Source organism: Saccopteryx leptura, chromosome 3 (assembly GCF_036850995.1).
Source record: "Saccopteryx leptura isolate mSacLep1 chromosome 3, mSacLep1_pri_phased_curated, whole genome shotgun sequence".
In the NCBI taxonomy this organism is placed as follows: Eukaryota; Metazoa; Chordata; class Mammalia; order Chiroptera; family Emballonuridae; genus Saccopteryx; species Saccopteryx leptura.
The window spans coordinates 32230697-32257092 of NC_089505.1; the positions used below are offsets into that span (position 1 = coordinate 32230697).

The 26396-nt window shown below is 36.8% G+C and overlaps 1 protein-coding gene across 1 annotated transcript in view; it reads right to left on the minus strand.

The window, feature by feature from the left end:
* Window positions 1-22590, minus strand: part of ENPP3 (ectonucleotide pyrophosphatase/phosphodiesterase 3) — an 85168-nt gene extending 62578 nt beyond the window's left edge. The window contains exons 1-6 of the mRNA XM_066373215.1: window positions 22447-22590; window positions 18619-18694; window positions 12250-12372; window positions 10081-10206; window positions 6835-6895; window positions 2195-2292 (exon numbers count right to left, since the gene is read on the minus strand). Of these exons, the coding sequence (XP_066229312.1) occupies window positions 2195-2292; window positions 6835-6895; window positions 10081-10206; window positions 12250-12372; window positions 18619-18694; window positions 22447-22527 (565 nt within the window). The 5' untranslated portion in view covers window positions 22528-22590. The remainder of the gene's footprint in view (window positions 1-2194; window positions 2293-6834; window positions 6896-10080; window positions 10207-12249; window positions 12373-18618; window positions 18695-22446) is intronic.
* Window positions 22591-26396: the final 3806 nt, after the last annotated feature.

The window sequence follows — 26396 nt, forward strand, 5'->3', positions numbered from 1 at the left end:
AAATATAAATGAGGTAAACATATATCCATAGAAGCTATGAACTATAAGAAAGAATAGAGACTAAATGGATAAGTAGGTAAAACAACTGAAGACTATAAAGATTGCAGCAAAAGTAGTACTAGAATGGAAGTTTATAGTAATAAACACCTGCATTTAAAAAAAAAAGAAACTTCAAATAACCTAACTTTACACCTCAGAAAAAAAAAAGAAAACCATCCTGACCAGTGGTGGAGCAGTGGATAGAGCCTTGACCTATGACACTGAGGTCCTAGGTACAAAATCCTGAGGTCACCGGCTTGAGCATGAGATCATTGACATGATCCCATGGCTGCTGGCTTAAGCCCAAAGGTTGCCGGTTTGAGCCCATGGTCACTGGCTTGAGCAAGGAGTCACTGGCTCTTCTGGAGCCACTATCCTTTCCCCTCCCCCTGTCAAAGCACATTGAAAAGCAATCAATAAACAACTAAAGTGCCACAACTATGAGTTGATTCTTCTCATCTCTTTCCTTTCCTGTCTGTCTGCCTGCCTCTCTCTCTAAAATGTGCACTACAAAACACAAACAAACAAACAAAACCAGAAGAAAAATAAAGAAGAAAAAACAATTAATATTATAGAAGAAATAAGTAAAATAGATTAAAAACAATTTTAGTAGTTTCAAAAGACTGAACAAAATTAAACAATATCAACTCCAAAAATACAATATATCTTTAAATAGCTACAAATTTCTATGAAATAAAATCTATTTTTCTTTTAAAATATTTTTTAAGACTTTATTTATTCATTTTAGGGAGAAGAGAGAGAGAAGGGGGGAAGGAGCAGGAAGCATCAACTCCTATATACACGCCTTGACTGAGCAAGCCCAGGATTTCGAACCCGCCACCTCAGTGTTTTAGGTCGATGCTTTATCCACTGCACCACCACAGCTCAAGCAAAAATTTATTTTTCAATGAAATCAGAAATTAAAGAGGGAACACTTCAACCAATACCCAGAAATAAAAAAGATTATAAATGACTACTATAAACAATTATACTCCACAATGGGGATAACCTAGAAGAAAAGAATAAATTTCTAAAAACAACAACTTACCAAAACTGAATCATGAAGAAACAGAAAGTCTGAACAGGCCTATAACTAGTAAGAAAATTTTATCAATAATCAAAAACATTCCAACAAAGAAAAGCACAGAGGCACAGTGGCAAACTCTAACAAATATTTAAAGAACAATTAATGCCTGTCATTTTCAAACTCTCTCAAAAAACTAGAGAGAAGGAACCACTTCCAAACTCAATTTATGGTATCAGCACTACCCTGATACCAAAGTCAGACAAGGACACCACAAGAAAATAAAACTACAGGCCAGTATCACTGATGAACACAGACATAACAATCTTCAACAACGCTAGCAAACTGGATTCAACATCACATTAAATGAATCATATACCATGACTAAGTGGCATTTATCTCTGGGCTATATGAATGTTTCAACATAATAAAAATCAATTAATGTGATACAGCATATTAAGGGAATGCAGGATAAAAGTCACATGATAATATATGCAGAAAAATGTTTGATAAAATTCAACACCCTTTCATGACAAAACTCTCAACAAACTAGGTAAAATCATCTAATGTACACTACATACATATTCTCTCAGTAGAAGTGACCCTTCTACAGATGAAGAGACAAGGGCACCAATAGGTGAGACAACTTGCCCGTGGTCTCACAACTAGTAACTGGTAAAGCCAGGGTCCAGGTACTTTCATTGCAGAACCAGACACAGATACTGGAATGTTCAGCTACTGGATGGAGTACTGGTAGGTGTTGGCTCTGTCCAGTCTACTCAGGCCTCTTTAAGATCCTATCTTTCCTAGTTATATCTGTCTTGCCATGACCCAGTAGGTCTGATCAATGCTGCTTTTGAGACAATAAACATGAACAGATTTCCATCGAGGAGAAGATATATTTAAATACAAAACAAATCAAAATAAAAAGATGAACACGCTACAAAAGAAGAAAGGAGGAGCCAACACGTATGAAAATAGATATCATGCAGTAAAGTCATCAGGATTTTGAGAGGTCCTAGGCTAAAACAAACCACTAACATTAAAAGCCAGAAAGAGAGTTGCACCATCTGGAGACTGACTAACTAGGTGTCCTTGTCATTTGCATGCCTCCTATTGTAGAAGACTTACTCATTTTATCAATATTAGGCATTAGAGTACTCCATGTCTGTAAATATTCAGCTCTAAATCCATCCATGGAAAACAAAATAACTGGTGGCAGGTCAAATCTAAAAATGGAAAACGAAAAATTAGTTCATTATTTTGATTGTAAAAAAACATTTTCCTGTAATATTTACAATTCTCTAAATTTAAAAAATTCTTAGGATAAAACAATTCTAGGTTAAGTTTTTCTTTTTCTTTTTAAAATTGTTATTTCCATTAACAATCAGTACTTATATTTTAGTAATCTAATAATATGGACTTTTTTTAAAAAAAACACAGTATTACATAAATTATCTGGGACTTTCAACTTTGAGATCTACTACCTTTCGAGTTCTAGAGTTCAAATAAGTTTGGCTAACCTTCTTTATTTCTAATTACTTCTTGACATTGGCTACCTATGACACTCAGGCATACCATGTATGAAATTTCTCTAGCCCTGAAAGCTTATGACATAGCAGGCAGTGTGCTAAGGAGGAAAGAGAAGGGTTTTGGCCTCAGAAAGACTTAAATTCAATTGTCAACTTCATTCTTTACTATTAAACCCTAAGCATTTACTCAACCTCTCAAAACTTGACCCTAACCCACTCCCCAATAATTTGGAATCATTACAACATAGCACATTAATACACTGCATCACCTCAAATATATTTAGTATTTTACAATGGTAGATATACATGGGGCTAATTAAATGTTGTTTTACAATAAATGTTACCAGCATGCAAGCAAAGCATTAACAAAATATGACCAGAAATGAGGATCTATATTGAACAGATTTCATGAACAGATTTCCATCGAGGAGAAGATATATTTAAATACAAAACAAATCAAAATAAAAAGATGAACACGCTACAAAAGAAGAAAGGAGGAGCCAACACGTATGAAAATAGATATCATGCAGTAAAGTCATCAGGATTTTGAGAGGTCCTAGGCTATAACAAACCACTAACATTAAAAGCCAGAAAGAGAGTTGCCAGAATGATTTATTTTAAAAATTAATCATTTACATTGAGAATAAAAGTGCAAAGGAATTATAGCTCTCATAGAGGATGAAATTGATAAGTAAACAAGAGTGACTAAGGGCTAGAATTGAGTACAGAGCCAGGATTTCTCACGGTCCTGGCTTTGTCTAAGGAGACAAAAGCAATGGTTACTGAATTCAATGCTCAAACTCAAAAATTATTAAAGTTGAAATTATTCTACTGTCTTTTGGATTCCAATTGAGGACTCTTAAGAATAGCAATTATGAACACAGAAAACTTGTTTAAAATTTCAAATAGAGTGCATGCAAGTGAGTATGTGGAAATTATTTTCCACTCTAATCTCAGAGTTTGAAATTTTTGAACAAAACAGACTTTTCCAAGAAATTTAGTTAGAGTAAGTCTTTAAGTATTCTGACAAACACCCAATATTATTAAAAAGAAAATTCTGAATGCTGGTACCAGCCAAAAATAAGAAAAGTAATTTCAGTTTTTTTCAATGTGTTTGAGGGAAGCTAGAAAAAATAGTAGCAGAGCCATCTAATTCCACATTGTAAAGGAGACTGTGAGGAGAGTTTGGAAAACAGGTTTATTTGCCTTCCCAGAATATGAATTTATTTTAAAAATTAATCATTTACATTGAGAATAAAAGTGCAAAGGAATTATAGCTCTCATAGAGGATGAAATTGATAAGTAAACAAGAGTGACTAAGGGCTAGAATTGAGTACAGGGCTAGAATTCAAGTACATAAAAAGATGTCAGATTTAATCTTTGTAAAGTTAGAGTAGGTTCTCCAGGAGATATGATATGTAAACCAAGCCTTAAAGAACAAATAAAAATAATATAAAAAGAACATAGAACCAATGTTTTAAGCAAGAAAAACATGCTGTACAAAGGCCCATGTGAGAGATATGATCCATGCAATAATAACATTTATGAATCTCAACAATATTGGGTTAAGAAAAAATATACACAAAAAACCCACAAGAGAACATGGTATAATTCCATTTATCTAATATTTAAGAATAGAAATCTATGGTGATAGAAATCATGACATGAAGCACCTTTTTGGAGTAATAGAAATATTCTGTATCTTGGAAATATTCTGTGTCTGGGGATTGTAGAGGTTTCTGAATTTCCAAATCTCATTACACAGTACTCATAAATGTGAACATTTCAATGTCTATGAGTTATATCTCAAAAGTAAAAATAGAAAATTGGGGATCCCTGGCCAGTTGTTCAGTTGGTTAGAGTGTTGTCCCAATACACCAAGGTTGCAGGTTCAATCGCCAGTCAGGTCACATACAAGAATCAACCACTGAATGCATAAATAAGTGGAACAACAAATAAATGTCTGACAAGCACAGTGACCAAAGTAACCACACAGGGAGATCTCATTACTATTTCCTAACTGAGCCGGTTTTATCAGGTAGTCACATTCCAGGCCTATTGCTTTCTTAGCAGAGGTCAGTCTTTACCTTGTGAACCCTGTGCATTGTTCTTAAGCTTTCGGGTTACATAACGTATTTCCTCATGTATAAAACACACTTTAATTTTGGAGCTTGAAATTTGAAAAAAAATGTATTACATAAAGTTTTATTCCTCATAAAATTTATACAACTCATCATCACTGTCAAAAGTCCCATCCATTAGCTTGTCCCCATCTGTGTCTGAGGACGAATCACCGTCTTCAACAATGAGCCCCAAAACAAGCACAAATAAAGCAGGAAATGCAAGTTAAAAATTCTACAACCACTGTATAACACGCACCCAGTTTTTAGACCTCAAAAAAAAGCGTGTCTTATACATAGGAAAATACAGTATCTTTGAAATGTCAGAATAATTTTCTTTTCTAGACCCCTCAAAGGCACAACCACAGGCCCAGAGCTCAAGACCACTGGACCTTGTTCGTACACTGGACCTAGATCACTATGTGCTCTAAATGTCAATTATTAACTACCCTGTTCCCACCAATGGAAAAGAAGTATGTGTTTCTCCAGTTTGCGTTTTATCCAAAGCTCCTACCTCCTTAATCTACCACCAGTGGATTTCTTGTAACCTTCCTTACATCCTATCCTTTCATTCTAATGTATAAAATAAGCTGCAAAACTGTCATTTTCTGGAACATTTTCTCAACCTATCGAGATTTTGCTTCCGGAAATGTCCTCTAACTTTTGGCTCACATAAACTGATAAAACATTTCTATAGGCTAGATGATATTTTGTTGATAATTCTCACATGAAATCTCCTGAACTTTACTATCATTATCATTATCAGTATTATTATTATTATTCCAATTTGATAGATGAAGCTCAGAGAAGTAACTAGTGCAAAGTCCCACAGACAAAGCCAAGACTCAAACTCAAGTCTTTTTTTTTTTTTTTTCATTCCAAATGTGTTGCTGTTACACTGAGAAGCTGCTGAAGAGGGCAGCTGGATCTGCAGGCTGGGCTGACCAAAGCGGCGTGGCACAAGAATACGGTGTGTAGATACACACACTTTTAAAAAATGAAATAAAGCTATCTAAAATGCCTCCACTGATTCCTCCAATAGCTGGATATTCCCTTCTCCATCTTCTACCTCACTGACATCCTCCCACTGCTAGGGCCAGAGGAGTGAGGCAGGTCAAGGGCAGAAGGGGCAACTGAAGGAAAGGGAAAATCCAGCCTGCCTGGGAGGCGATGTGGGGCGGGTGTCCAAGGCTGCACAGCTGGAGAAGCCGCCGTCATAACAGAGTGGAGGAGGTGCACGGAGAGGAGAGAGTGAGGGGTGTCACCTCATACGTTCATCACCCGTGCCCACCTGACCAAGTCCTCCTCATCTATTCTTCAAGGTTCACCTCTCATTGTGAGGCCTCCTGTGGACAAATCTCTTCCCTTTCCCTCAATAACAATAACTTTGAGGTGTCGAGATGTTAACAGAAAAGAGTTCTGGGCCCTGGCCGGTTGGCTCAGCGGTAGAGCGTAGGCCTGGCGTGCGGGGGACCCGGGTTCGATTCCTGGCCAGGGCACATAGGAGAAGCGCCCATTTGCTTCTCCCCCCTCCCTCCTTCCTCTCTGTCTCTCTCTTTCCCTCCCGCAGCCAAGGCTCCATTGGAGCAAAGATGGCCCGGGGACTGGGGATGGCTCCTTGGCCTCTGCCCCAGGCGCTAGAGTGGCTCTGGTTGCAACAGAGCGACGCCCCAGAGGGGCAGAACATCGCCCCCTGGTGGGCATGCCGGGTGGATCCCGGTCGGGCGCATGTGGGAGTCTGTCTGACTGTCTCTCCCCGTTTCCAGCTTCAGAAAAATACAAAAAAAAAAAAAAAAAAGAAAAGAAAAGAGTTCTGGCTAAAGTAATTCAGATCTAAATTCTAGTCCTGACCATAGGACCTTGGAAATGTTAGTATAAATACTTCAACCAAATGTTCAGGCATTTTTTGACACAAATGTAGTAAGTTAATATAAAAATGCTTTGTAAACAATAGAGTGAACAGAAGTCACTTATGAATTTGAATCACAAAGAATCTGATCTTTTGTTAACTATTTTGGCTTGAAATGTAAACAGAGTAAAAGAAATTTCATCCTGCCTCTCAGCTCCATTCCCACGTGCCATGTGTTAAAGAGGAACGCATTCTCCATGTCATGCTCACCCTTCTGGACACTGAGGCGTCTGGGCTGTGCCACACTGTTCTTTCACCCATGGGGTTTCTCCTGAAAAGCATAAGATCCAAATCTTTAGACTGCTGTGCCACAGACAAGAAAAGAGAAACAAATGATCAGGGGACATGATCTTTCCAAACTGCAATTCGTGTCACTCCAATGAGTAAATTCTTCCAGAACATGTTACGTGCTATTTTACATGTTGGTAAGGTCAGTGCCTCTAGTGATTTGCACAGATCAGTAATCTGCACTAACTGAATACCAGGAAGCCTATCTTTACCAAGAAAAACAAAAGAGATTCCTTTAGCTTTCAGAAAGGAACAATTTCCTTTTCTTTTATTAGTAGTATTTTTACCCTCAAGGACAATATTTTTTTCTATTAGAAAAAAAATTGAGCTTAATAGACATAGATATACAATTAAAAAAAAAACAGAAAAGGAGACAGTAAAAACAATTTATATAAATTGGGGGAAATTAAACAAATACTTAAGATCTTAACTAAAAATAAGTGTTATACCATATATGTTTTTATTTATGGAACATTCTAGCTAATTAATAACGTATAAATGATAGAATATAAATGTCATACTTTGCAACTCCTAATGGGATTAGGCAGTGATTGTCAATAGCTAACATCTTTCCCAAAAGAAACAGTAGACCAGATGGGCCTCTTGATGGACATAATACCACCATCCCTGAAGTATACTTACAAAGTAAACTGCACCTGACTCTGAACAGCCTTCATGTTCTAACTACTAGTTTGCAGCAGATATAGGGGATGGCAAACTGCCTATCACAGAGGATACAATCTACAACACCCAGGCCGGAAAACTCGACAAAACAAATCACTTCATTTCTCCAAAATGTAAATTGCAAAGGGAAAAAAATGACTGTTCAGAGGATGTGAAATACTAGCCAGTTTCTATGTCTGGATCTATTTGGATCATACTTCAAACAATCTTTTTAATAAGTCTTATGAAACAAACAAAATATTTTGTTTGATGGCTATTTGATGACAAATGATAGTAACTATGTTTTAGATATGTTAATTACATCGTAATTTTGTTAAACCCTCATCTTTTTTAGATACATATTAAAAATATTTAGATGAATTATATTAACTCTAGAATTCACTTGGGGAAAATAAAGAGTATATTTTGCTAAGAAAAAAAAATCAAAACTTGAAAATAAGACTGCTCACTAAATTTTATTTCAATGTCACACTGGAAATTATCTAAAAAGCCCACATATAGATTATCCAGTTACCTAGCAGTAGATACGAATATCTAGCTTATTCTTTACTATTCATTTTACAACTTAATAAGACTAGCAATTAACTGGTAAAAAACTAACAGCAATATAATTGATTATTGTTTGATAGCACATGAACTGTCCCATGGAAATGCAAATCATTTCTGTCCCATCAAAAGTTATAGTTTAAAAAAAAAAGTTACAGTTTTCTGGGGGAAGATGGTGAACACACAATATGGTGTACACAGATTTGTTATAGAATTGGGCATCTGAAACCTGTATAACTATGTTAAACAGTGTCATCTAACAAAATTTAATTTAAAAAGAAGAAAAAAAATTTAAATTAAAACTAAAACTTACAGTTTTAGTCATTTTATTCCAATATTCTTTCGGTCTCATATATATTTTCTTTGATTCCCTTTGAGCAATCTTAACACTCTATGTTCACTTTACATTCCCATGAGATATGTGTTTTCATCTTTTTGAAAAATATACTTGTCAATTAGACAAGATTGGCCAGGAGTTGATTACTGCTGAAGCTAGACAATGAATATATGGAAAAACATTATACTCTTCTCTGCCTCATATGTTAGAAATTTATCATAAAGTTTAGAAAATTTTAAACTTAAAAAGTGACCAGCTGATTTCATACACAAAAAAGTTATTAAAATCCCCTCAAACAACTGTTTCAGGATATAATTTTGGCAAGAATCATTGAACATCATTAAATATAATGTGTTAATCCTTAGAGTGAGAAAATATTTACTTTTGTTTTAAAAATAAACTAAAATGATTATCTCTATCAAAGTAACCAGTTAGTAGTAATGGTAAACTTTAATACTTCCTACAACCATTACTTCTGTTTCTGTGAAATTGTGTAATATTATGCAATGAATTCAGTAGAAAAAAATTATCATATGACCTAAGAATTAGTCTTTAGATAGAAAGTTGAGTTGTAAAATTGGGGTTGATATCAGGAGAGGATAGAGGTCAGAGACAATATGGTCAGTGTATTTATTAGAGAAATAAGCTAACTAGAAATTGCACTTGCCTTTGTGAATTTAGAGGAATTTTTAATGGTATCATTATATCAAACACTATTTCAAAAATACCAAACAATTATCATTTAAAAACAGAAATCCCATTTAAGGATTATATATATTTCCCTTTTTGATTGCCCTTTTTAGCTGATTTTCAATTATACTTTATATAAAAACTGATTCATCTATTAGTATAAAATTTATTTTCTATTAAGGGATTATATAGTTAATGTTTCTATTTCAACTTTTTCCTCCAATTTAAAAATGTCAAAATTCAACCTAATCTCTTTTTTATCTAAAAATATTAAAAGTATAAGTTAGTTGGCTCACTTGGGAATGGTGTTATGAAAAAGAGGATTTAAAGCTTGAAGCATTTTTTGCTGTGTGTATATGTGCATTTTTGGAAATCCAATCAGATGTTCAAGTGATTGGTAATTTAAAAAAAAATGACATCACTTATAAAGTGACAAGCAGATAGAATCAGGTGTTGAATAACCTGGATTCTAATCTCTAATCTTGGCTTGCATGAACTCATGAGGGTCCTAAATCAGTAGTTTAACCACTCAGGACACAGTTGTTTCAACAATAACATTGGTTTCACAAATGGATATTTGGGCCAAATAACCTCTTTATGATGTTTTAATTTATAGGATCTGCCACCTGCTGTCTCAAACCACAAGCTTGTCTAGCATAGTCATGGGCTGGAGAAGACCTTGCCTTACAGACAGATGCAGAACTGTATGCTTTCTCTTCTCTCCTATGACATCTATGTTCTGAGCGCCCTTCCTCTGTGGTGGACAAACCACACTGCTTTCCATAGTAAACACAGATTGTCTTTTTTTCTATATGGTGTACCTCTCTGGCTTGTTTTAATTTTTTGCAGCCGAGGCCAGTTCTAGGGTCACTAAACTCACAAAGGACAATGTGTCAACCTCTTCTGCTTACCTTGGCAAACACTCTTGTAGTCAGCACAGCAGTCCTTCTTCTGCAAACAGTCGTCTGAACAAGAGCAAAGGCTAGATTCTAGTCTGCTCTCCCCACAGCGGAATGTATTGCATGTCCAGATTCGGGCTGTAAAGTTACACAGTTTGGTTCTGATCATTTAACTTAACCCCTATGTTATTGTACAGTCAAATTCTTGGTTTCTCTGCATTAATAAATGAAATACATAATACAAATGAGGACCCACCCACCACTTAGCTTCTTCAGGGACGGGTGGCAGAGAGGACTGCAGCTTTGTAAGCTGCAGCTCCGGTTTACTTAGCAGGTACGCCTCTGAGTTTGGAGGAACTCTGAACACCGGCCCTGTTACCACCCAAGGATAGGTACCCTAGCCAAGGTAGAGAACTACTGCCTGAGTGATTGTTGTCACCCAAGAGCAGTTTGGCCCCGCTTTGTTTAAGGACAAGCAGCAAGGAAAGTCCAGTGACAACAGAAGTAATAGGAACACAGTCAGGTCTGTAGGAATGCAGGCAGGTCAGGGGACCGCCTAAATGAGCACCACAGGAATGGTAGGTCAGCGCCCTAATTGCCGCGGGTGTTTCCCCAGGCTAAGCATTCATGCGTGAGATAGTTAAATAAACCTCTATTCAAGAACAACAAGGGGCTGGACTGCAGCTGCTTCCTGGTAACACCAGCTAGGAAACAGTGACTAAAATCCACATCAGCCCTGTGCTTAAGACAAATATGTTCAGTGGATGAGTGCTGTGTGCTTCCCTTAAGCATTGAGTTCGCCACTCCCCATTATTTAGAAAGCAAACATTTGGGGCAATTAAGTGAAGGGGATACAATCTTATCTGGACGAGGTTATTCCTCCCCCTCTTACTCTTTTCAGAAGGCATAAAGTAAGGAGCTCCACTGTTCTTGTCTTTCCTCTTCTCAAACCACTAGACCCTCCCCTCCACCTTCTTTAAATTCTTTCAGAAAGTAAACATTCCACTGAGAGAACAGTGATTCCCTAGCCGTGTTCTGTGGCGCACTGCATCAGAATTGCCAAGAATCACCAGCTTTCCAAATAAGTCTTATGCGCCTGAAATTTGAGAATGAAACTAAATAAGAGGATTAATTTACCATATTCCCCCTTGTATAAGACGCACTTTTTGGGGGAAAAAATTTGGGGTCTAAAAATTGGGTGCATCTTATACAGTGGTTGTTGGTTTTTTTACTTGCATTTCCCGCTTTTCGCACTTGTTTTTGAGCTCATTCTTGAAGACAATGATTTGTCATCAGACACAGATGAGGACAAGCTAGTGGATGGGAGTTTTGACAGTGATGAGGAGTTATATGAACTTTATGATGAATAAATTTGAGTTCAATAACTTTATGTAATATATATATATATATATATATATTTTTTTTTTTTTTTCAAATTATGGGCCCTAAAATTAAGGTGCATCTTATACATGGGATCATCTTATACATGGGGGAACACAGTGAGTCACAGCAGAACTCCACTGCAACTTACGTAATTATACTGCATTTCATCTGCTGAAAACGGCCATTCCTCAACTTCAATTAACTAAAGTGTGGACTCTGTGCTTACAATTGTAAAGCGGGAAAGGATAATAGACCCTGTACACAAGGTGTTATGAGTTGAATTGTGTCCACCCTCCCACTCTACCCCCCAAAAAACTTGAAGTTCTCACCCCATGACTATGAATGTGACCTTCCTTGGAAAAGGATCTTTGCAGATGATCAAGGTAAACTGATATTCATATGAAAAGGAGGAACTTGGACACAGAAATACACAGAGGGAAGACGTGAAGCCACAGAGAGAGTGCCACATGATGCTAAAGGCAGAGCTTTGAGTTAGGCTGCCACAGACCTATGGATTCCAAAGGTCGCTGGCAAGTCTCAGAAACTCGAACAGGGTCATGGGACGAATTCTCCCTCACAGCCTTCAGAAGGAACCAACCCTGCCAACACCTAGATCTTGAACTTCTAGCCTCCAGAACTGTGAGAAAATGAACTCTCATTTTGTAAGCTGCCCAGTTCTTGGTGCTTTGTTGTGATAACCCTAGCAAACTAATATACAAGGGTGTGTGGTGAGCATCTGGATATGCATTAATGACAGAACAACCAACATGATAATGAACTTGTTCTCGAAATTCATACTTGATTCCACACAGGTGTCTTCAAAATCCCAGCAGCAGTTGCCTCGGTCTTTGCATCCCTTGTCGCACCGGCAGCCATCCAGTGCTCTATATGAAGAATCAAAGCATTTTCTCCTGCAGCTGCCTGTCAAGTGAAGAAAATAATGAAGCCAATACTCAGAAGTTAACCAATATCTCACAGCTAGACCAAAGAAGCACATAGAAGAAGTACCTAGCACAGACTAGGACAGACAGAAATATAAATTATTTTTATTGTGGATTTGTCCGTGCAGTGATAAATAATGATAAATATAATGAGTGATTTTTCCCCAGGACCCCAGAGCGATTCCAGACTCAGTGACAACAGCTACTATTAAGTGAGGATAGGAAGGAAAGGCAGAGGATAAATATAAATATAATGGAATTGATTGAAAGTCTGGATACGGAGCAGTGACTACATCCACTCCACCTCCCATTATAGAATAAAGAATCACAATCTGAAGGAATTTAGGAGGAGTCGATTTCATCACAGAGAATGACATAGAAGATGGCTGATGAGAAAAGATGAAGAAGTCTTACACTTCAATGTCAATAGATGGTTACTAGACATTTGAGATAGAAGAATAACAACCACTATAAAGACAAAGACCAAAGCAAACAAGAGAAAAGAAGAAAAAGCTTAGTTGAAAATGAAGCAATGTAGGGAGCATAATAGTTAAACACACACACACAAACACACACACATGTACACTTAATATTGAGAGCCTCAGAAAACAGAAGATATTGCATCCATAAAATAAAAAAGGAAGCTATAATTTAAAAAGGAAAAATAACATTCAGGATGCTCTTCAAAATAAAAATGTGAAGGCAGTGATAAAAAATTCATTAGAAAAGCATGGCAGGAAGAATTATGGTTCCTAAAAAGATCCCTTCCCCCTAATTCCTGAGACTGTGAATATATTGTCTTACATGGCAAAGGGGCTTTGTGAATGTAATTAAAGCTACTACTTAATTGACCTTAAAACAAGAAGGTAATGCCAAAAGAAGTAAAAACAAAGAAAATGGAGATGATGTTATTAAGAAAATCATATTATAAAATTTCCCAGAATTGAAAAGCATAATTATTACCTCAAAATTGCCCACCAAATTTCTCAGGGAAAAACTCACACTAATGAATCAATAAGGATAGAGATCTTAAAAGCTTCTGGAGAAGGTTCTTAGGCAATTTATAAAGGATCACAAGTCAGATGGTATTAAATTTCTTAAAAGCAATACTGGAAACTAGAAGATAGGGAAATAATGTCTTCAAATGTTTAAAGAGGAGTTATTTTCATCTTAGAATTCAATATCTATCCAAACTATCAAGTGTTAGGTTAGGATGATAAAAATGTCTTTAGATGGTCAAGAATTCAAGTTATATGTGGCATACATCTTATTATAAGAAGCTACTGAGTGATGTTCTTTAGCAAAATGAGGTAGTAAAAAAGAGAGAAAGAGAGAGAGAGAGAGATCCAAAAAATATAAGAGCCTGACCAGACAGTGGCACAGTGGATAGAGCATCATACTGGGATACAGAGGACCCAGGTTCGAAACCTTGAGGTCACCGGCTTGAGCATGGGTTCATCCAGCTTAAGTGTGGGCTCACCAGCTTGAGGACGAGGTCACTGGCTTGAATGTGGGATCATAGACATGACCCTATGGTCCCTGGCTTGAGTACAAAGGTCGCTAGCTTGAACACAAAGGTTGCTGGCTTGACCAAGGGGTCACTCACTCTGCTGTAGCTCCCCAGTCAAGGCACATATGAAAAAACAATCAATGAACAACTAAGAAGTTGCAAGGAAGAATTAATGCTTTTCATCTCTCTCCCTCCTGACTGTCTGTCCCTATCTGTCCCTCTCTCTGTCTCTCTGTCTCTGTCACAAAAAATAATAAAATAAAATAATAGTAATATTCAGTACAATGGGGAGACTATGGAAACACTGATGGTAATACATCAAACAAACCAAGAGATCAACCAACACATATTGGAGCAGCAGGACAGAGAAACAAAAATTGAACTAAAAGATTTCACTCTATATCCAACTTTATACTGCCAAAAATTAGAGCCAAATAATTCCAAGGGTTGGTGGGAATGCCTGGTGAAAGAGAGTAAGGTAAACTAAAAAGCAATCATCTCAGACTACTTATTCAAATTAAAATGTAAACCCTAAGATTCATGAATACAATTCTTAAATATATGACAAAGCAAACCTCACACAGGTCCATAAGAGAACCTACAGAATTTATATAGTATTAGGAACTAAAGTCAACATGCGTTCCCAACACTGGGAGAAGGCATAGGTCAAATGCCATGTTGGATACAAGTAAAAAAGTACTACATAGTAAATAGATAGACACATTTGAATAAATGCATCTATATTAATTTAGATGAATCTTTAAAAATATTCAGTGAGAACATAAGAAAAAAGAAGTTTATGTACTTCCCTGGCCAGGTTAGAAAGCAGTAGTTAGAGCATTAACCTGATAAGCCAAAGTTGTGAATTCAATTCCTGGCCCAGGCACATACAAGAATCAACCAATGAATGCATGAATAAGTGGAACAACAAATCAATGTTAGTCTCTTTCTACCTCTCTCTCTGTCTCAAATCAGTAAATAAAATAAGTGAATAAATAAATTTTTTAAAGTTTATGTACAATTTACATAAAAGGCCTTTACCTTTTTACATTCACTCTCCTCCTTTGAAACACTTTCCATATATGACTTCCAAGATACAACAATCATGTGTCTTTCCTCCTGCATTCTTGGTCACTGCTTCCTAGTCTTCTGTTTTTTTCTCTTCATCTCCCTAATTCTTTAAGGTTAGCATACCTCAGTCAAATTGCTTTAAATCCCACACATGATGCTGATAACCACCATATTGTATGTCCATCCAAGACTTCCCCTCTAAGGTCAGCCTCATATATCCAACTATCTTCTTGACTTTTTTACTTGGACATCTACTAGATATTACAAATTGAACATATCCAAAACTAATATTCTCCCCAAACCAGCTTCTTCTACTGTTTCTCAATCTAATTATGAAAATGCCATATTTTCAGATATTCATGCCAAAAGTCTTGAGGTCATTCATAACTCCTCTCCCACTCCATATCCAGTGAATCAATAAAATCTGTCTAGCCCATAAAAACATATCCAGAATCCAACTACGTATCATCAGTTACAATACTATTACCCCTTTCCAGTGGTTCTCAAAGTGTGCACCAGTGTGCACTGGTTCACTCTATAGTATTCCAGAGAAATATGTGCCTGTTGGGGACCAGAAAACCAACAGGGTTTTTGCAGTTTAGATTTTGGGGGGACAGAGGTTTGGGGAATTGGCTGTAAGCTGACAGTCTGCCCAACCCCCCACCTCACTTGCCTGATTAGGTTGCAAAAGGCTGTTAAACTGTGGTGCTGGATTGTTTATACTACCCCCCATAGTCCCCAGAAAGACTGGAGGCAAGTTTCTTCCATCCTTTGTTTGCTGTAAAGTTAAGATGATATGTATGGTGGGAGTTTTCTGCACTCAACATAATTAAGAGTAAAAAGAGAGGAATTCTTCAATGTATTGTTTGCCTTTCAAATATATGCCCAAACATTTAAGAAATTGCTAGGACAAGAAATTGCTAGGCTCATGTTTCTCATAGACACAAGAATAAAAATACTTAACACATTCGCACCAGGACCTGCTGAATTTACTAAATCTTACTAAAAATGTATCTATATATTTAAAAAGGTAACTTTCTTGTCTTTTTTTTATTTTTTAACCCCTCTCTTTTATGAATTCTAAAAAGCATAACTCAAAAAATGTAACATAAAAATGTTTTTTAATGTCAGAATAAATTTAATTTTGTCATATTTATTTCATTTAATTACCATAAAAGCACACTTGGACTTTATATATTTTTTCTTTAATATTTGACTTAATTATTATAACATACTTCTCAGAAATTTGTATACAGTGCACCTACAATTATTTGTAGGATTTTAAATGTGCCCCAACTTCAAAAAGTTTGAGAACCACTGCCCTAGTTCAAGACATAAAGCTTTTCTGTATTATTGTAAGTATTTCCTATGGTCTCTCATAGTTTCATTTTGCCATTTATTTTTTTAAGACTTTATTTGTTGATTTTAGAAAAAGAGAGAGAGAAGGAAGGGAAGCATCACCTTATTATTGCTTCTTGTATTTGCCTTGACTGAGCAAACTCAGGGTTTCGAACCAGCGACCTCAGCATTCTAGGTCGTGCTTTATCTATGGCGCCACCACAGGTCAGCCCACTCTGCCATTTATTAATGATATAGCCACTTATGTAATCATGATGAAAAGAAAGCCATAGCATGCCATTTTCTCTGCTTAAAACCTCCAGTTACTTCCCCTCACACTCAGAAAGAAAGCTGAAGACCATACCTTGACCTATTCACCCTTCCTCTTTGATCTAGCTCCTCTTCAGTTAATTTCATTTTATGACTACCCTTCCTCTAGTCCTCTTAGTTCTAACTCAATGTCCTCCTTGTTATTCTTGAACTGGAACTTGTCCCCTGCTTTAGGCTTTTTCACTTGTTGTTTTCTCTTGACTGGAATGTTGGGTTGTTGTTTTTTTTTTTTACAAAATATCCTGGTTCTCACTTCCTTCAGCTCTTTACTCAAAAGTTATTTCACACCATGCTCTACACCAGCCTGACTTTGTAATTCTTCTTTATAGTTTTATTTATTTATTAGCACTTTTCTCATCATATTATAGATATATATTTTACTGACTTATATTTTTATTGTCTGTTTTCCCTGCTAGTATGTAAACTCTCAGAAGGATTTTTGTTTCTTTACCACTGTATTTGAATAACATTAACTAGACTAGTACCTAGAATTACATTAATTATATTAGTATCTAGCACATAGTCAGTGCTCAATTGTTAAGAGGATGAGTAAATAGTGTGTGCACATAAAACAATAAATTGGTAAGAACACATACAAACTCAAACTAGAAAAAAAAATACTTTAAAAACTAACACTAGACATAATATATTGCCCAGAACAAGTGGATTAATTGGAGCAGAGAATGGTGAAAATGGTTCAGGGTTGAGGATTAGGGGACAGATGTGGTAAATGAATGAAGGGATGATTATGTTAAGGACACTGGCAAAGAAGGGCTGGAGTTAAGGACCAGTGTCCTGGGTGGGAGGGGAAGGGAGTGATGCACATAAGGGCTGATAGACTGAGATAAGAGAAAATGAATACAGAATAACTGTAGGTGAAGTATGGAAGGAAGAAAGTCAAAGAGCTGGAGATTTTGTTCAGAGATTTCTATATGCCTCTTGCCATTAATTTGTAATTTGTACAATAAAATAACCAAGAGATGATGCCTACCTGTGTGCACTAACGTCAGAATAATACCACTAGAGTTGAAACACAATAGCCAAGTGATCAAAAAAGACAGTGATTTTGCAGGTAATGTCCACTTCTTTGGTCACACTGTGTTTCCACGTTACCCTAAAGGTACTAAGCTTTTGTTAATTCTTAAGTGAAAACACAACTGGAAAAGTGTCAGTTAACCTCACCAACCATCTCCCTCATGAGGAAGTGATACAACTTGCTCCACTAGAGTCAAACTAGAAGTTAATCAACCAAATTAAAAGAGGATTAAATTACTTAACATTTGACCTCATACTTCCCCTTGGTAAAAGCACCAAAACAATACATAACAAAAATATAAAAAGTACTTTTTATATATAATCACTTGTAAATTAATTATTTACTGTTCAGACTAATGACATATGGCAAAAGAGGTGTGAAGTGTTTTGATATTTTGGGAAATGTATCTCTTATTTTTTCTTTGTCTCTTATGAAAGAAAAAAATGTGAATCTGTTATTCTGAACTACATTTCAAGAACGTGGCACTGACTCAACAAAAAACCATGAGATTTCAGGGATAGAGCAATACACATGTGACATGATGATGCAGGAAAGGTAGCAGGTTCTAGGAAGGGAGCAATAAAGACTTAATGCCAAGTTTATTGTCAGATATTAATGATTAGAGCTGGAGTTAGGGCAGGAGTCTTTGATCCAGTGTTCAAAGTCCTCTATAAAGGTAAGGAAAAATAAGGATAAAATACTGGAATGATATGTCTTTCAAAGGAGTAGAGGAAGGAGGGCAAAGAGTAAGGTTCAGCAATGACAGTAATGCTAATCACAGATGTGGCTCCAGATAAGTGGAGTTGGGAGAAAGAACACTTAGGGGAGACTGCTACCTGTAAGGGAGAAAGGCCCCAGGGGAGAGTAGAGTACAGGTATTAACAGGTGAAGATGAGGAGAAAAAAAGAAATAAATGTTTGAGAAAACGCTGAGGGGTATACCTTGCTCGTCTAGTTGCCTAAGTCCAAGCTTCAGGCCTAATCCAAGTGTCACAATCACCAACAAAACGAGAAGAACCTATTACAAAAAATGAAAAGTGACCTTTACAATTTAAATATATATATATATATATATATATATATATATATGTGTGTGTGTGTGTATATATATATATATATACTGCTCACAAAAATTAAGAGATATTTCAAAATGAATATGAAGTGATAGAAAAAAGAAAGATGTGATTATTTTTTATTATTGAACAAGAACATCAGAAAAGCAAACAAGTCAAAGAAAGTTGTTTGATTTTGCAAATGAGATGCAAAACCAGCTTTTATTTCATTGGTGAAAATGCACTGTACAAAAGGCTGAAAGTCCTGGAGTATCTGCACGTTCCGGGATCTCTCAGTGTTTGTGAGCAGTGTACAAAGATCCAGATAGCTGCCTCCCTCAGTGAATTTTAAGGGCACACAGCATTCTGGTTAATATGATACCAGATTCCACAATAATAGAACTACATAATTTTAATGCCCGACAATAAGAAAAAGGTTTGGTAAGAATTTTAAAATGCCATTTATTACAGATCTTTATATTTAAATACTTTAATCCCAATTAGCCTAATCCCAAATTAAGTTAAACACATGAAACCATGGGAACAATTTACCTTGCTTATTTTTCTTTCTTAATTAGACATTTGCTTGAAGATCATTGATCTAAAAACCTGTCAAAACTGTTAAATTGTTAACTACCTCATTCTTATATGCAGGTGTCCCCCCCTACTCTGTCCATCAGAGGATAATGAAACTCTTTAACATATGTAAAAAAATATAGTGTCCAAATAAGTAGCTGGTACATAAATTGCTTTGATCTACAGATTAAACAAAATGACTTAGGATAACTTGGAAGCTGGGTGATCAAAGATTTTGTGTCATTCATTATTACTGCTGCTGACAAAGCTCTTCAATGTAGTGGACTTTATGCTATGACTGGAGTTAAATTGTGATATAATTAAAGAGAATTCTTCCCACTCACCTCTTTCCCCATCCATTAAGTCTAATGATAAGCATGCTGGATGATAGAGCCTGAATAATGCATATTGCCATAAAGAATATGAATGCAACAGATGCACAGATCACATAGGAAAGTGCAGTATTGCACAATAACAACAACCTTTGCTGTAGTTTTTGTTTGTTTGTTTGTTTGTTTGTTTGTTTTTACAAATCACTTTGATGAAAGAAAAAAAAACACAACCCAGTGGTAAAGCATTGGCCTGGCATGTGGAAGTCCCAGGTTCAATTCTCGGCCAGGGCACACAGGAGAAGCTCTCCCTCTCCCCCCCCCCCCTTACTTCTCTCTCTCTCTTCTTCTTCTTCCCTCTTGCAGCCATGGCTCAATTAGAGCAAGTTAGCCCGGAATGCTGAGGATAGCTTCATGGTCACCTCAGGTGCTAAAAAAAATGGTTCCAGTTGCAAAGGAGCAAGAACCCCAGATAGGCAGAGCATCGCCCCCTAGTGGGCATGCCAGGTGGATCCCCATCAGGGCACATGCAGGAGTCTGTCTCTGCCTCCCCTCCTCTCACTAAAGTTTTTTAAAAAAAGTAGAAACCCCACAACATCAACATTTGCTTAGCTAATGAAGACCTGCCTAAACGATTGTTTTTTGTTGTTGTTTGTTTGCATTCTGAAAATGAGCTAAAAATCAATATATCTAACTTCTACAATAGAAGTGAAGTCAACAATTAGGGGAAAATATTAAAAGATTATGAAAACAATTTTCATATGAAGTCTTCAAGTTCACCCTAGGGTCAGTAACCTTCTAGTGGGTGTTAATTCAGTGCAGAAGATGGAGAGGAAAAGGTGAACAGAAATAGTTATTAACTAACATCATTAGCACTTAGTTCCTTGTTATGATGCTCAAAAGCCACCGTGAGCAAGAGTAGGAATACGACAAAGACACAAAACACTAAGAAACTGTCCTACGGTAAACCTCTTGCCTCATAGATTTACAAGTTGATATATTGATATATTGCGGTGTACATCTTATCTTTAGTCTTTGGCAATTCAAACCTGCTGGAGAAATAAACAAGAGCCAGCTGACTTTGTACTTGTTCTGTGTATCTATGGCTCGCTCTCTGCATTGTTCTGTAAACTTGAGAGTAAGAAAGTTCATTTTTAATCTTGTGTAATTATTTACTTTAAATATGTTAATTCTGAATAAGCTTCTTGATGATGAGGTGCATATATATCTTACACCCTCTTATGCTATCTACAAAGTGAAGAGTGGACTCCAGAAATGGAAAATTCAACATTTGGCTTTAGCTTGACTGAAAACACAGTAGATACCTTAACATTTTTTAAATGAAACATGTTAAAATTTGGAAACATGAGACTATGGTTATAAAGTATTGAGCTTCTATTATATTTACTAGTAAACCACTAGAAGGATACAAAAAGGTATAAACAGCACATAAATTTTGCTCCCTAGGAATTTATAGTTTCCTGAGTTTATAAAATATGATAAATATAATGAATGGCATAAGAGCTAAAAGAGTCGCTCCCAAGTTCTCACAAGGATGGTAAATAAATAAAATACCTTGAGGATTCATTTTATTATAATCACTGGGCTCAATGCCTCCACACACTGTTTTACTTATTCCTTGAAACAATGGTGGTGACATTAACTAAAGTTAGGGAATTTGGGAGAAAACCGCAGCAGGACAGTTGCGGTAAAATTATGCCATTGGTTCCCGCCTGGCACACTAGATGAGGAGCCACAAAGCAGGCACTTGAACTTACATGACAGAAACTCAGGGAGAGATCAAAGCTGGGGACCTGGCTTGGAATTCTCAGCTGAGAATATGACTCTTACAAGAAGATGAGACTGTTCCGAGATCTTCAGATAAGATCTGGTGAAAGACTTATGCATGGAATAGAAAGATGTCAACCAAGAATGCAGAGAAGGAGAAAAGTCATAAGAATGGGAATTTTAATGCCACGATGGAAACAAAAGGAAAGAATAATTCAAAATGAGAAAATACTCAGCGATATCTGTGTACTGTTATGAAGACTCAAGAGTAGGACACGGGAGGACTGACTTTAAAAGGGTGACTTCAGTACCGTAAAAAAAGCCCAGAGGACAGGGAATGGTGGAGCAGTAAGAAAACCAAGGCAATAGAGAGAGCTCCCCTTTTCCTGAAAGTTTGATGGTATAAAGAAAAGAGGAGTGTAATAAACTCAAGAAAAACTTTTTCTTTTGCTTCTTTCTCTATTTCTTTTCTTTCTTTTTTCTTTTTTCTTTTTTTTTTTTTTACAGGAAAGAAAAAGAAAGAAAACAGGCAAAAGAGACTAACTCTAGGAAGAAAGTAAAACAGGATAAAATCAGTAGTCCAACAAAGAATGTAAGATGCAGTGATTTCTAATTTCTCACTTTATGCTCTTAAAATATTCATGCAATAAAAATGCAACTTGGGAAGTAATTATTATCATACTACAAGAAATGCCACAGTGTTTGGCCACAGATCCCGACTTCTTAGGTTGATTAAATACCCATTTGTTTCACCTGAACCTGTATAATTTGTTAAGCAGGGTCACCCCAATAAATTCAATAAAAAAGAAAAATAAGAGAGTTTATTTTTTGTTGTTAAAACTTTTTTACTTGTAAAATATGATTAAAAATGCTAACTGCCAGAGACTGCTCATAAAACTGAACACAGTTACTTAAAACTTTACACTTAAATAGTAACACAAAAATATAAATAGGAAGTACACAGTTAGTATTCGACACAAAACTACAATAAAGTCAAATGAAAATAAAAAATAAACTGTACTTACAATACAAATTATTTTATATTTCTTAACAGTGCTCTTCTTAACAGTTTCTTCTTCCATTTGTGTAGTCAGCAGAGAATCCATTGTTTGCTAGCTGCAGAAACCTGTTTTAGCAGAGACAGCCTGCTCCTTCCTTTTTCTAGTCTGGCAAAGAGAAACTGTTTGAGTTACAAGTGACTGACTTTTAACTGTTTGGGAAGATCACAGCCCGTTAGTGATTGGACAGTCAAGAGAGAAGAAAAAAAGTTGAAGTAACAATGATGTTGAGATATGAAAGTTTATTTCCAGTAGACTGTAGATAATGGTGCCTTCAAAAAAAAAAAAAGAAAGAAAGAAAGAAAGAAAAAATCAATAGGCCTCTTTACAGAAAATCCAAGGAGTTTCAATATTTAAATAAAACTTTATGTTATAGTGGAAAACTAACATTAAAAATGTACTATTGTTTTTTTCTGGCCAGGTAGTTCAGTCACTTAGACTCTTAGAGCATCCTCCTGATACACCGAGGTGGCGGGTTCTAACCCCGGCAGGGCACACACAGGAATCAACTGTGAATGCATGAATGGGTGAGGCAACAAACTGAGGTTTCTCTGTTGATACCTCTCTTTCCCTTCTTCTCTTTCTCCCTCATCTCCCTCTTTAAAAAAAATAATAATAATAAATTTTAAAATAATTAAATTTAGGCCCTAGCCAGTTGCTCAGCAGTAGAGTGTTGGCCCCGGCGTGTGGATGTCCCGGGTTTGATTCCTGGTCAGGGCACACAGGAGAAGCACCCATCTGCTTCTCCACCCTTCCCCCTCTCCTTCCTCCCTGTCTCTCTCTTCCTTTCCCACAGCCAAGGCTCCATTGGAGCAAAGTTGGCCGGGGCGCTAGGGATGGCTCCATGGCCTCCCCCTCAGGCGCTAAAATAGTTTAGCCACAACAGAGTGGTGTCCCAGATGGGCAGAGAATTGCCCCCTGGTGGGCATGCCTGGTTGGTCTCCCTGCTTCTAACTTCGGGGGGAAAAAATTAAGTTTAATGTACTTTTTAAATTAAATTTATTGGAGTAACATTTGTACACAAAATCATACAGGTTTCAATGTACAACTTAACAGAGCATCATCTGCTCATAGCATTGTGCACCAACTGAGCCCAGCAAGCAGTCTCTTTCTGTCCCCATCCCCCACTTTGCCCACTCCACTTACCCCCACCTTCCTTTCCCTCTGGCTGTCACCACTGCACTATTATCTATGTTTATATATGGAGTTTCTTTTTGCTTAATCCTTTTACCTTTTTTCATCCAGCCCCCTTCAACCACCCGCCCCTCTGACAGCTGTCAGTCTGCTTCACATAGCCATGCCTTCATCTCTGTTTTGTTTGTCAGTTTATTTTGTTCAATAGATTCCACATATAAGAGAGATCATATGGTATTTATCTCTCTCATACTGGCTTATTTCACTTAGCATAATAATCTGGAGGTCCATCCAAGCTGTCACAAAAGGTAAGATTTCCTTATTTTTTTTATAGCCGGGTAGTATTCCATTGTGTAAATGTACCACTGCTTTTTTATCCACTCATCTACTGATGGGTACTCGGGCTGTTTCCAGATCTTGGCTATTGTAAACAATGCTGAAAGGAAGATAAGATTGCATAAATTCTTTCAAATTAGTGTTTGGGGTTTCTTCAGATATATTCTCCAAAATGGAATTGCTGCGTCAAAAGGCTATTCCATTTTTAATTTGGAGGGAGGGAATTTTATACTGTTTTCCATAATGACTGTACTAGTCTGCATTCTCACCAACAGGGCATGTGGGTTCCTTTTTCCACGTTCTCACCAGCACTTGCTGTTTGTTGATTTATTGATGATAGCCATGCTGACAGATGTGAAGTGATGATATCTCATGTTGGTTTCAATTTTCATCTCCGATGTACTTTAACCATAGTAGTAATTCCAACTCTGCTACACCTATATGTAAGTACTTAATTATGTGATAATTATGTCTAGCACTTTACACTGTTTACAATTTGACATGTTTTATACACATCATCTCATGTCAAACTTGACAATATCCTGTACAAATATTTTACCTTACTTTGTAGATGACTATAATAAGGCTCTGTTTATTTAAATGATGGATCTCATTTATCCGAAATCAAATATTTACTCAATGCCAAAGTGGAACTGGAATGCAAGTCCTTTAACTCCCATATACAAGGCTATTTTTATTAACTAGTTAAACAGGCTTTTTAAATTTGTATAGATACCTGCGCTTATCATGAAAGAACCTGGCCCTCACTGGTTGGCTCACCTGTAGAGCTTCAGCTAGGCATACAGATGTCCTGGGTTTGATTCATGGTCAAGGCATACAGGAGAAGCGACCATTTACTTCTACACTCCTCCCACCCTACTTTCTCACTCTCTATCTCTCTCTTCCCTTCCACAGCATTGCCTCAGTTGGAACAAGTTGGCCCCTGGGTGCTGAGGATGGCTCCATGGCCTCATCTCAGGCACTAAAATAGCGCCTCAGATGGGCAGAGCATTACCAGGTAGGGGGCTTGCTGGGTGGATCCTGGTTGGAGCACATGCGGAAGTCTGTCTCTACCTCCCCGTTTCTCACTTAAGGAAAAAAAAAAGAAAGAAAGAACAAATGAACCTGTATTAATAGCAGAGCAGCCAAAGAGAATTATAATAAATGGTGAGTGTTAAGATCTCATAGTTTAAATGACCTGAAGGCAGTAATTCTCAAAGTGTGATTCCACAGAAAATTAGTCCTATGATAAACTTCTTGGACAAATAAAACTTGAGAAGTGTTTCATAAAGTGAAGATGATAAAAATATTGGGTGCTGTAGCATACCCTTTAGAAAACACTGTTCTAAGCAATTCTAACTCTAAAAGCAGTTAAAAAAATTAAGAATCTATCCTAATATCTAATGATGTATAAACATTAAGGCTATTTCCCCTTGACCAGGCTGTGGTGCAGTGGATAGAGCATTGGCCTGGGACGCAGAAGATCCAGGTTCAAAACCCCAAGGTTACAGGCTTGAGTGTGGGCTCACTGGCTTGAGCCCAAGATCACTGACTTGAGCAAGGGATCACTGGCTTGGCTGGAGCCCCCCAGTCAAGGCACATAAGAGAAATCAGTCAATGAACAACTAAAAGTGCCACAACTATGAGTTGATGCTTCTCATCTCTCTCCCTTCATTTCTGTCCCTGTCTGTCTGTCTGTCTCTCTCTAAACATTAAGGTTATTTCTTAAAAATCATGTCCAAATTATTTTTTCCTGTAATTGAAGTTTTTCTGTTATTTCTCCCTAAGGGAAAAATTTGCAGCATAAGAGACATGTTTCCTTTTATGACTTTGAAGGTTTGTGCTATTCTTCCCCTTTCACTTCCTCATTCCAGAACACCTCCACTTCATCAACTGCACCTGAGCCGAACCAGTGGGAACATCTGCATTAGTTGCTGTAGTAGAAGAAAGTAGTTTTAAAAATAGAAGATTCCATAAAGGTAACCTAATTCAGAATTTTTCAAACTTCTTTTCTTGGACCACCATGGACTACCAGGTCTTTAAATACCACAAATGAACAAAAACATAATTGAATACCTTCGGCAAGTTGTTCTCCAAACTGGATTAATTTAGAAGCACACAAAGTAGTTTTTTGTTTGTTTGTTTGTTTGTTTGTTTTGTGTTTGTTTGTTTTTTAATTCTGGAGCTAAGACAGTAGTATTTATTAACTATCCCTAAGTGATTTTATGTGGTCAGGTCATTATAAACCCTGCTTTTAGTGGGTTATGCACTTTTGAATTCTCTTCTGCAAACATTCACTCCGGATTATGCTCAAGCTTGCCCATTTCATAGGTACAGTGAGAGGACCCCAGGGGTGCCTGACCACTTGCCCGATATCTCCTTGGTTAGTGATACCTCAGAAGAGAGGGGTGTCATCAGGTCTTCAAGCTCCCACTTCAGGGTCATTA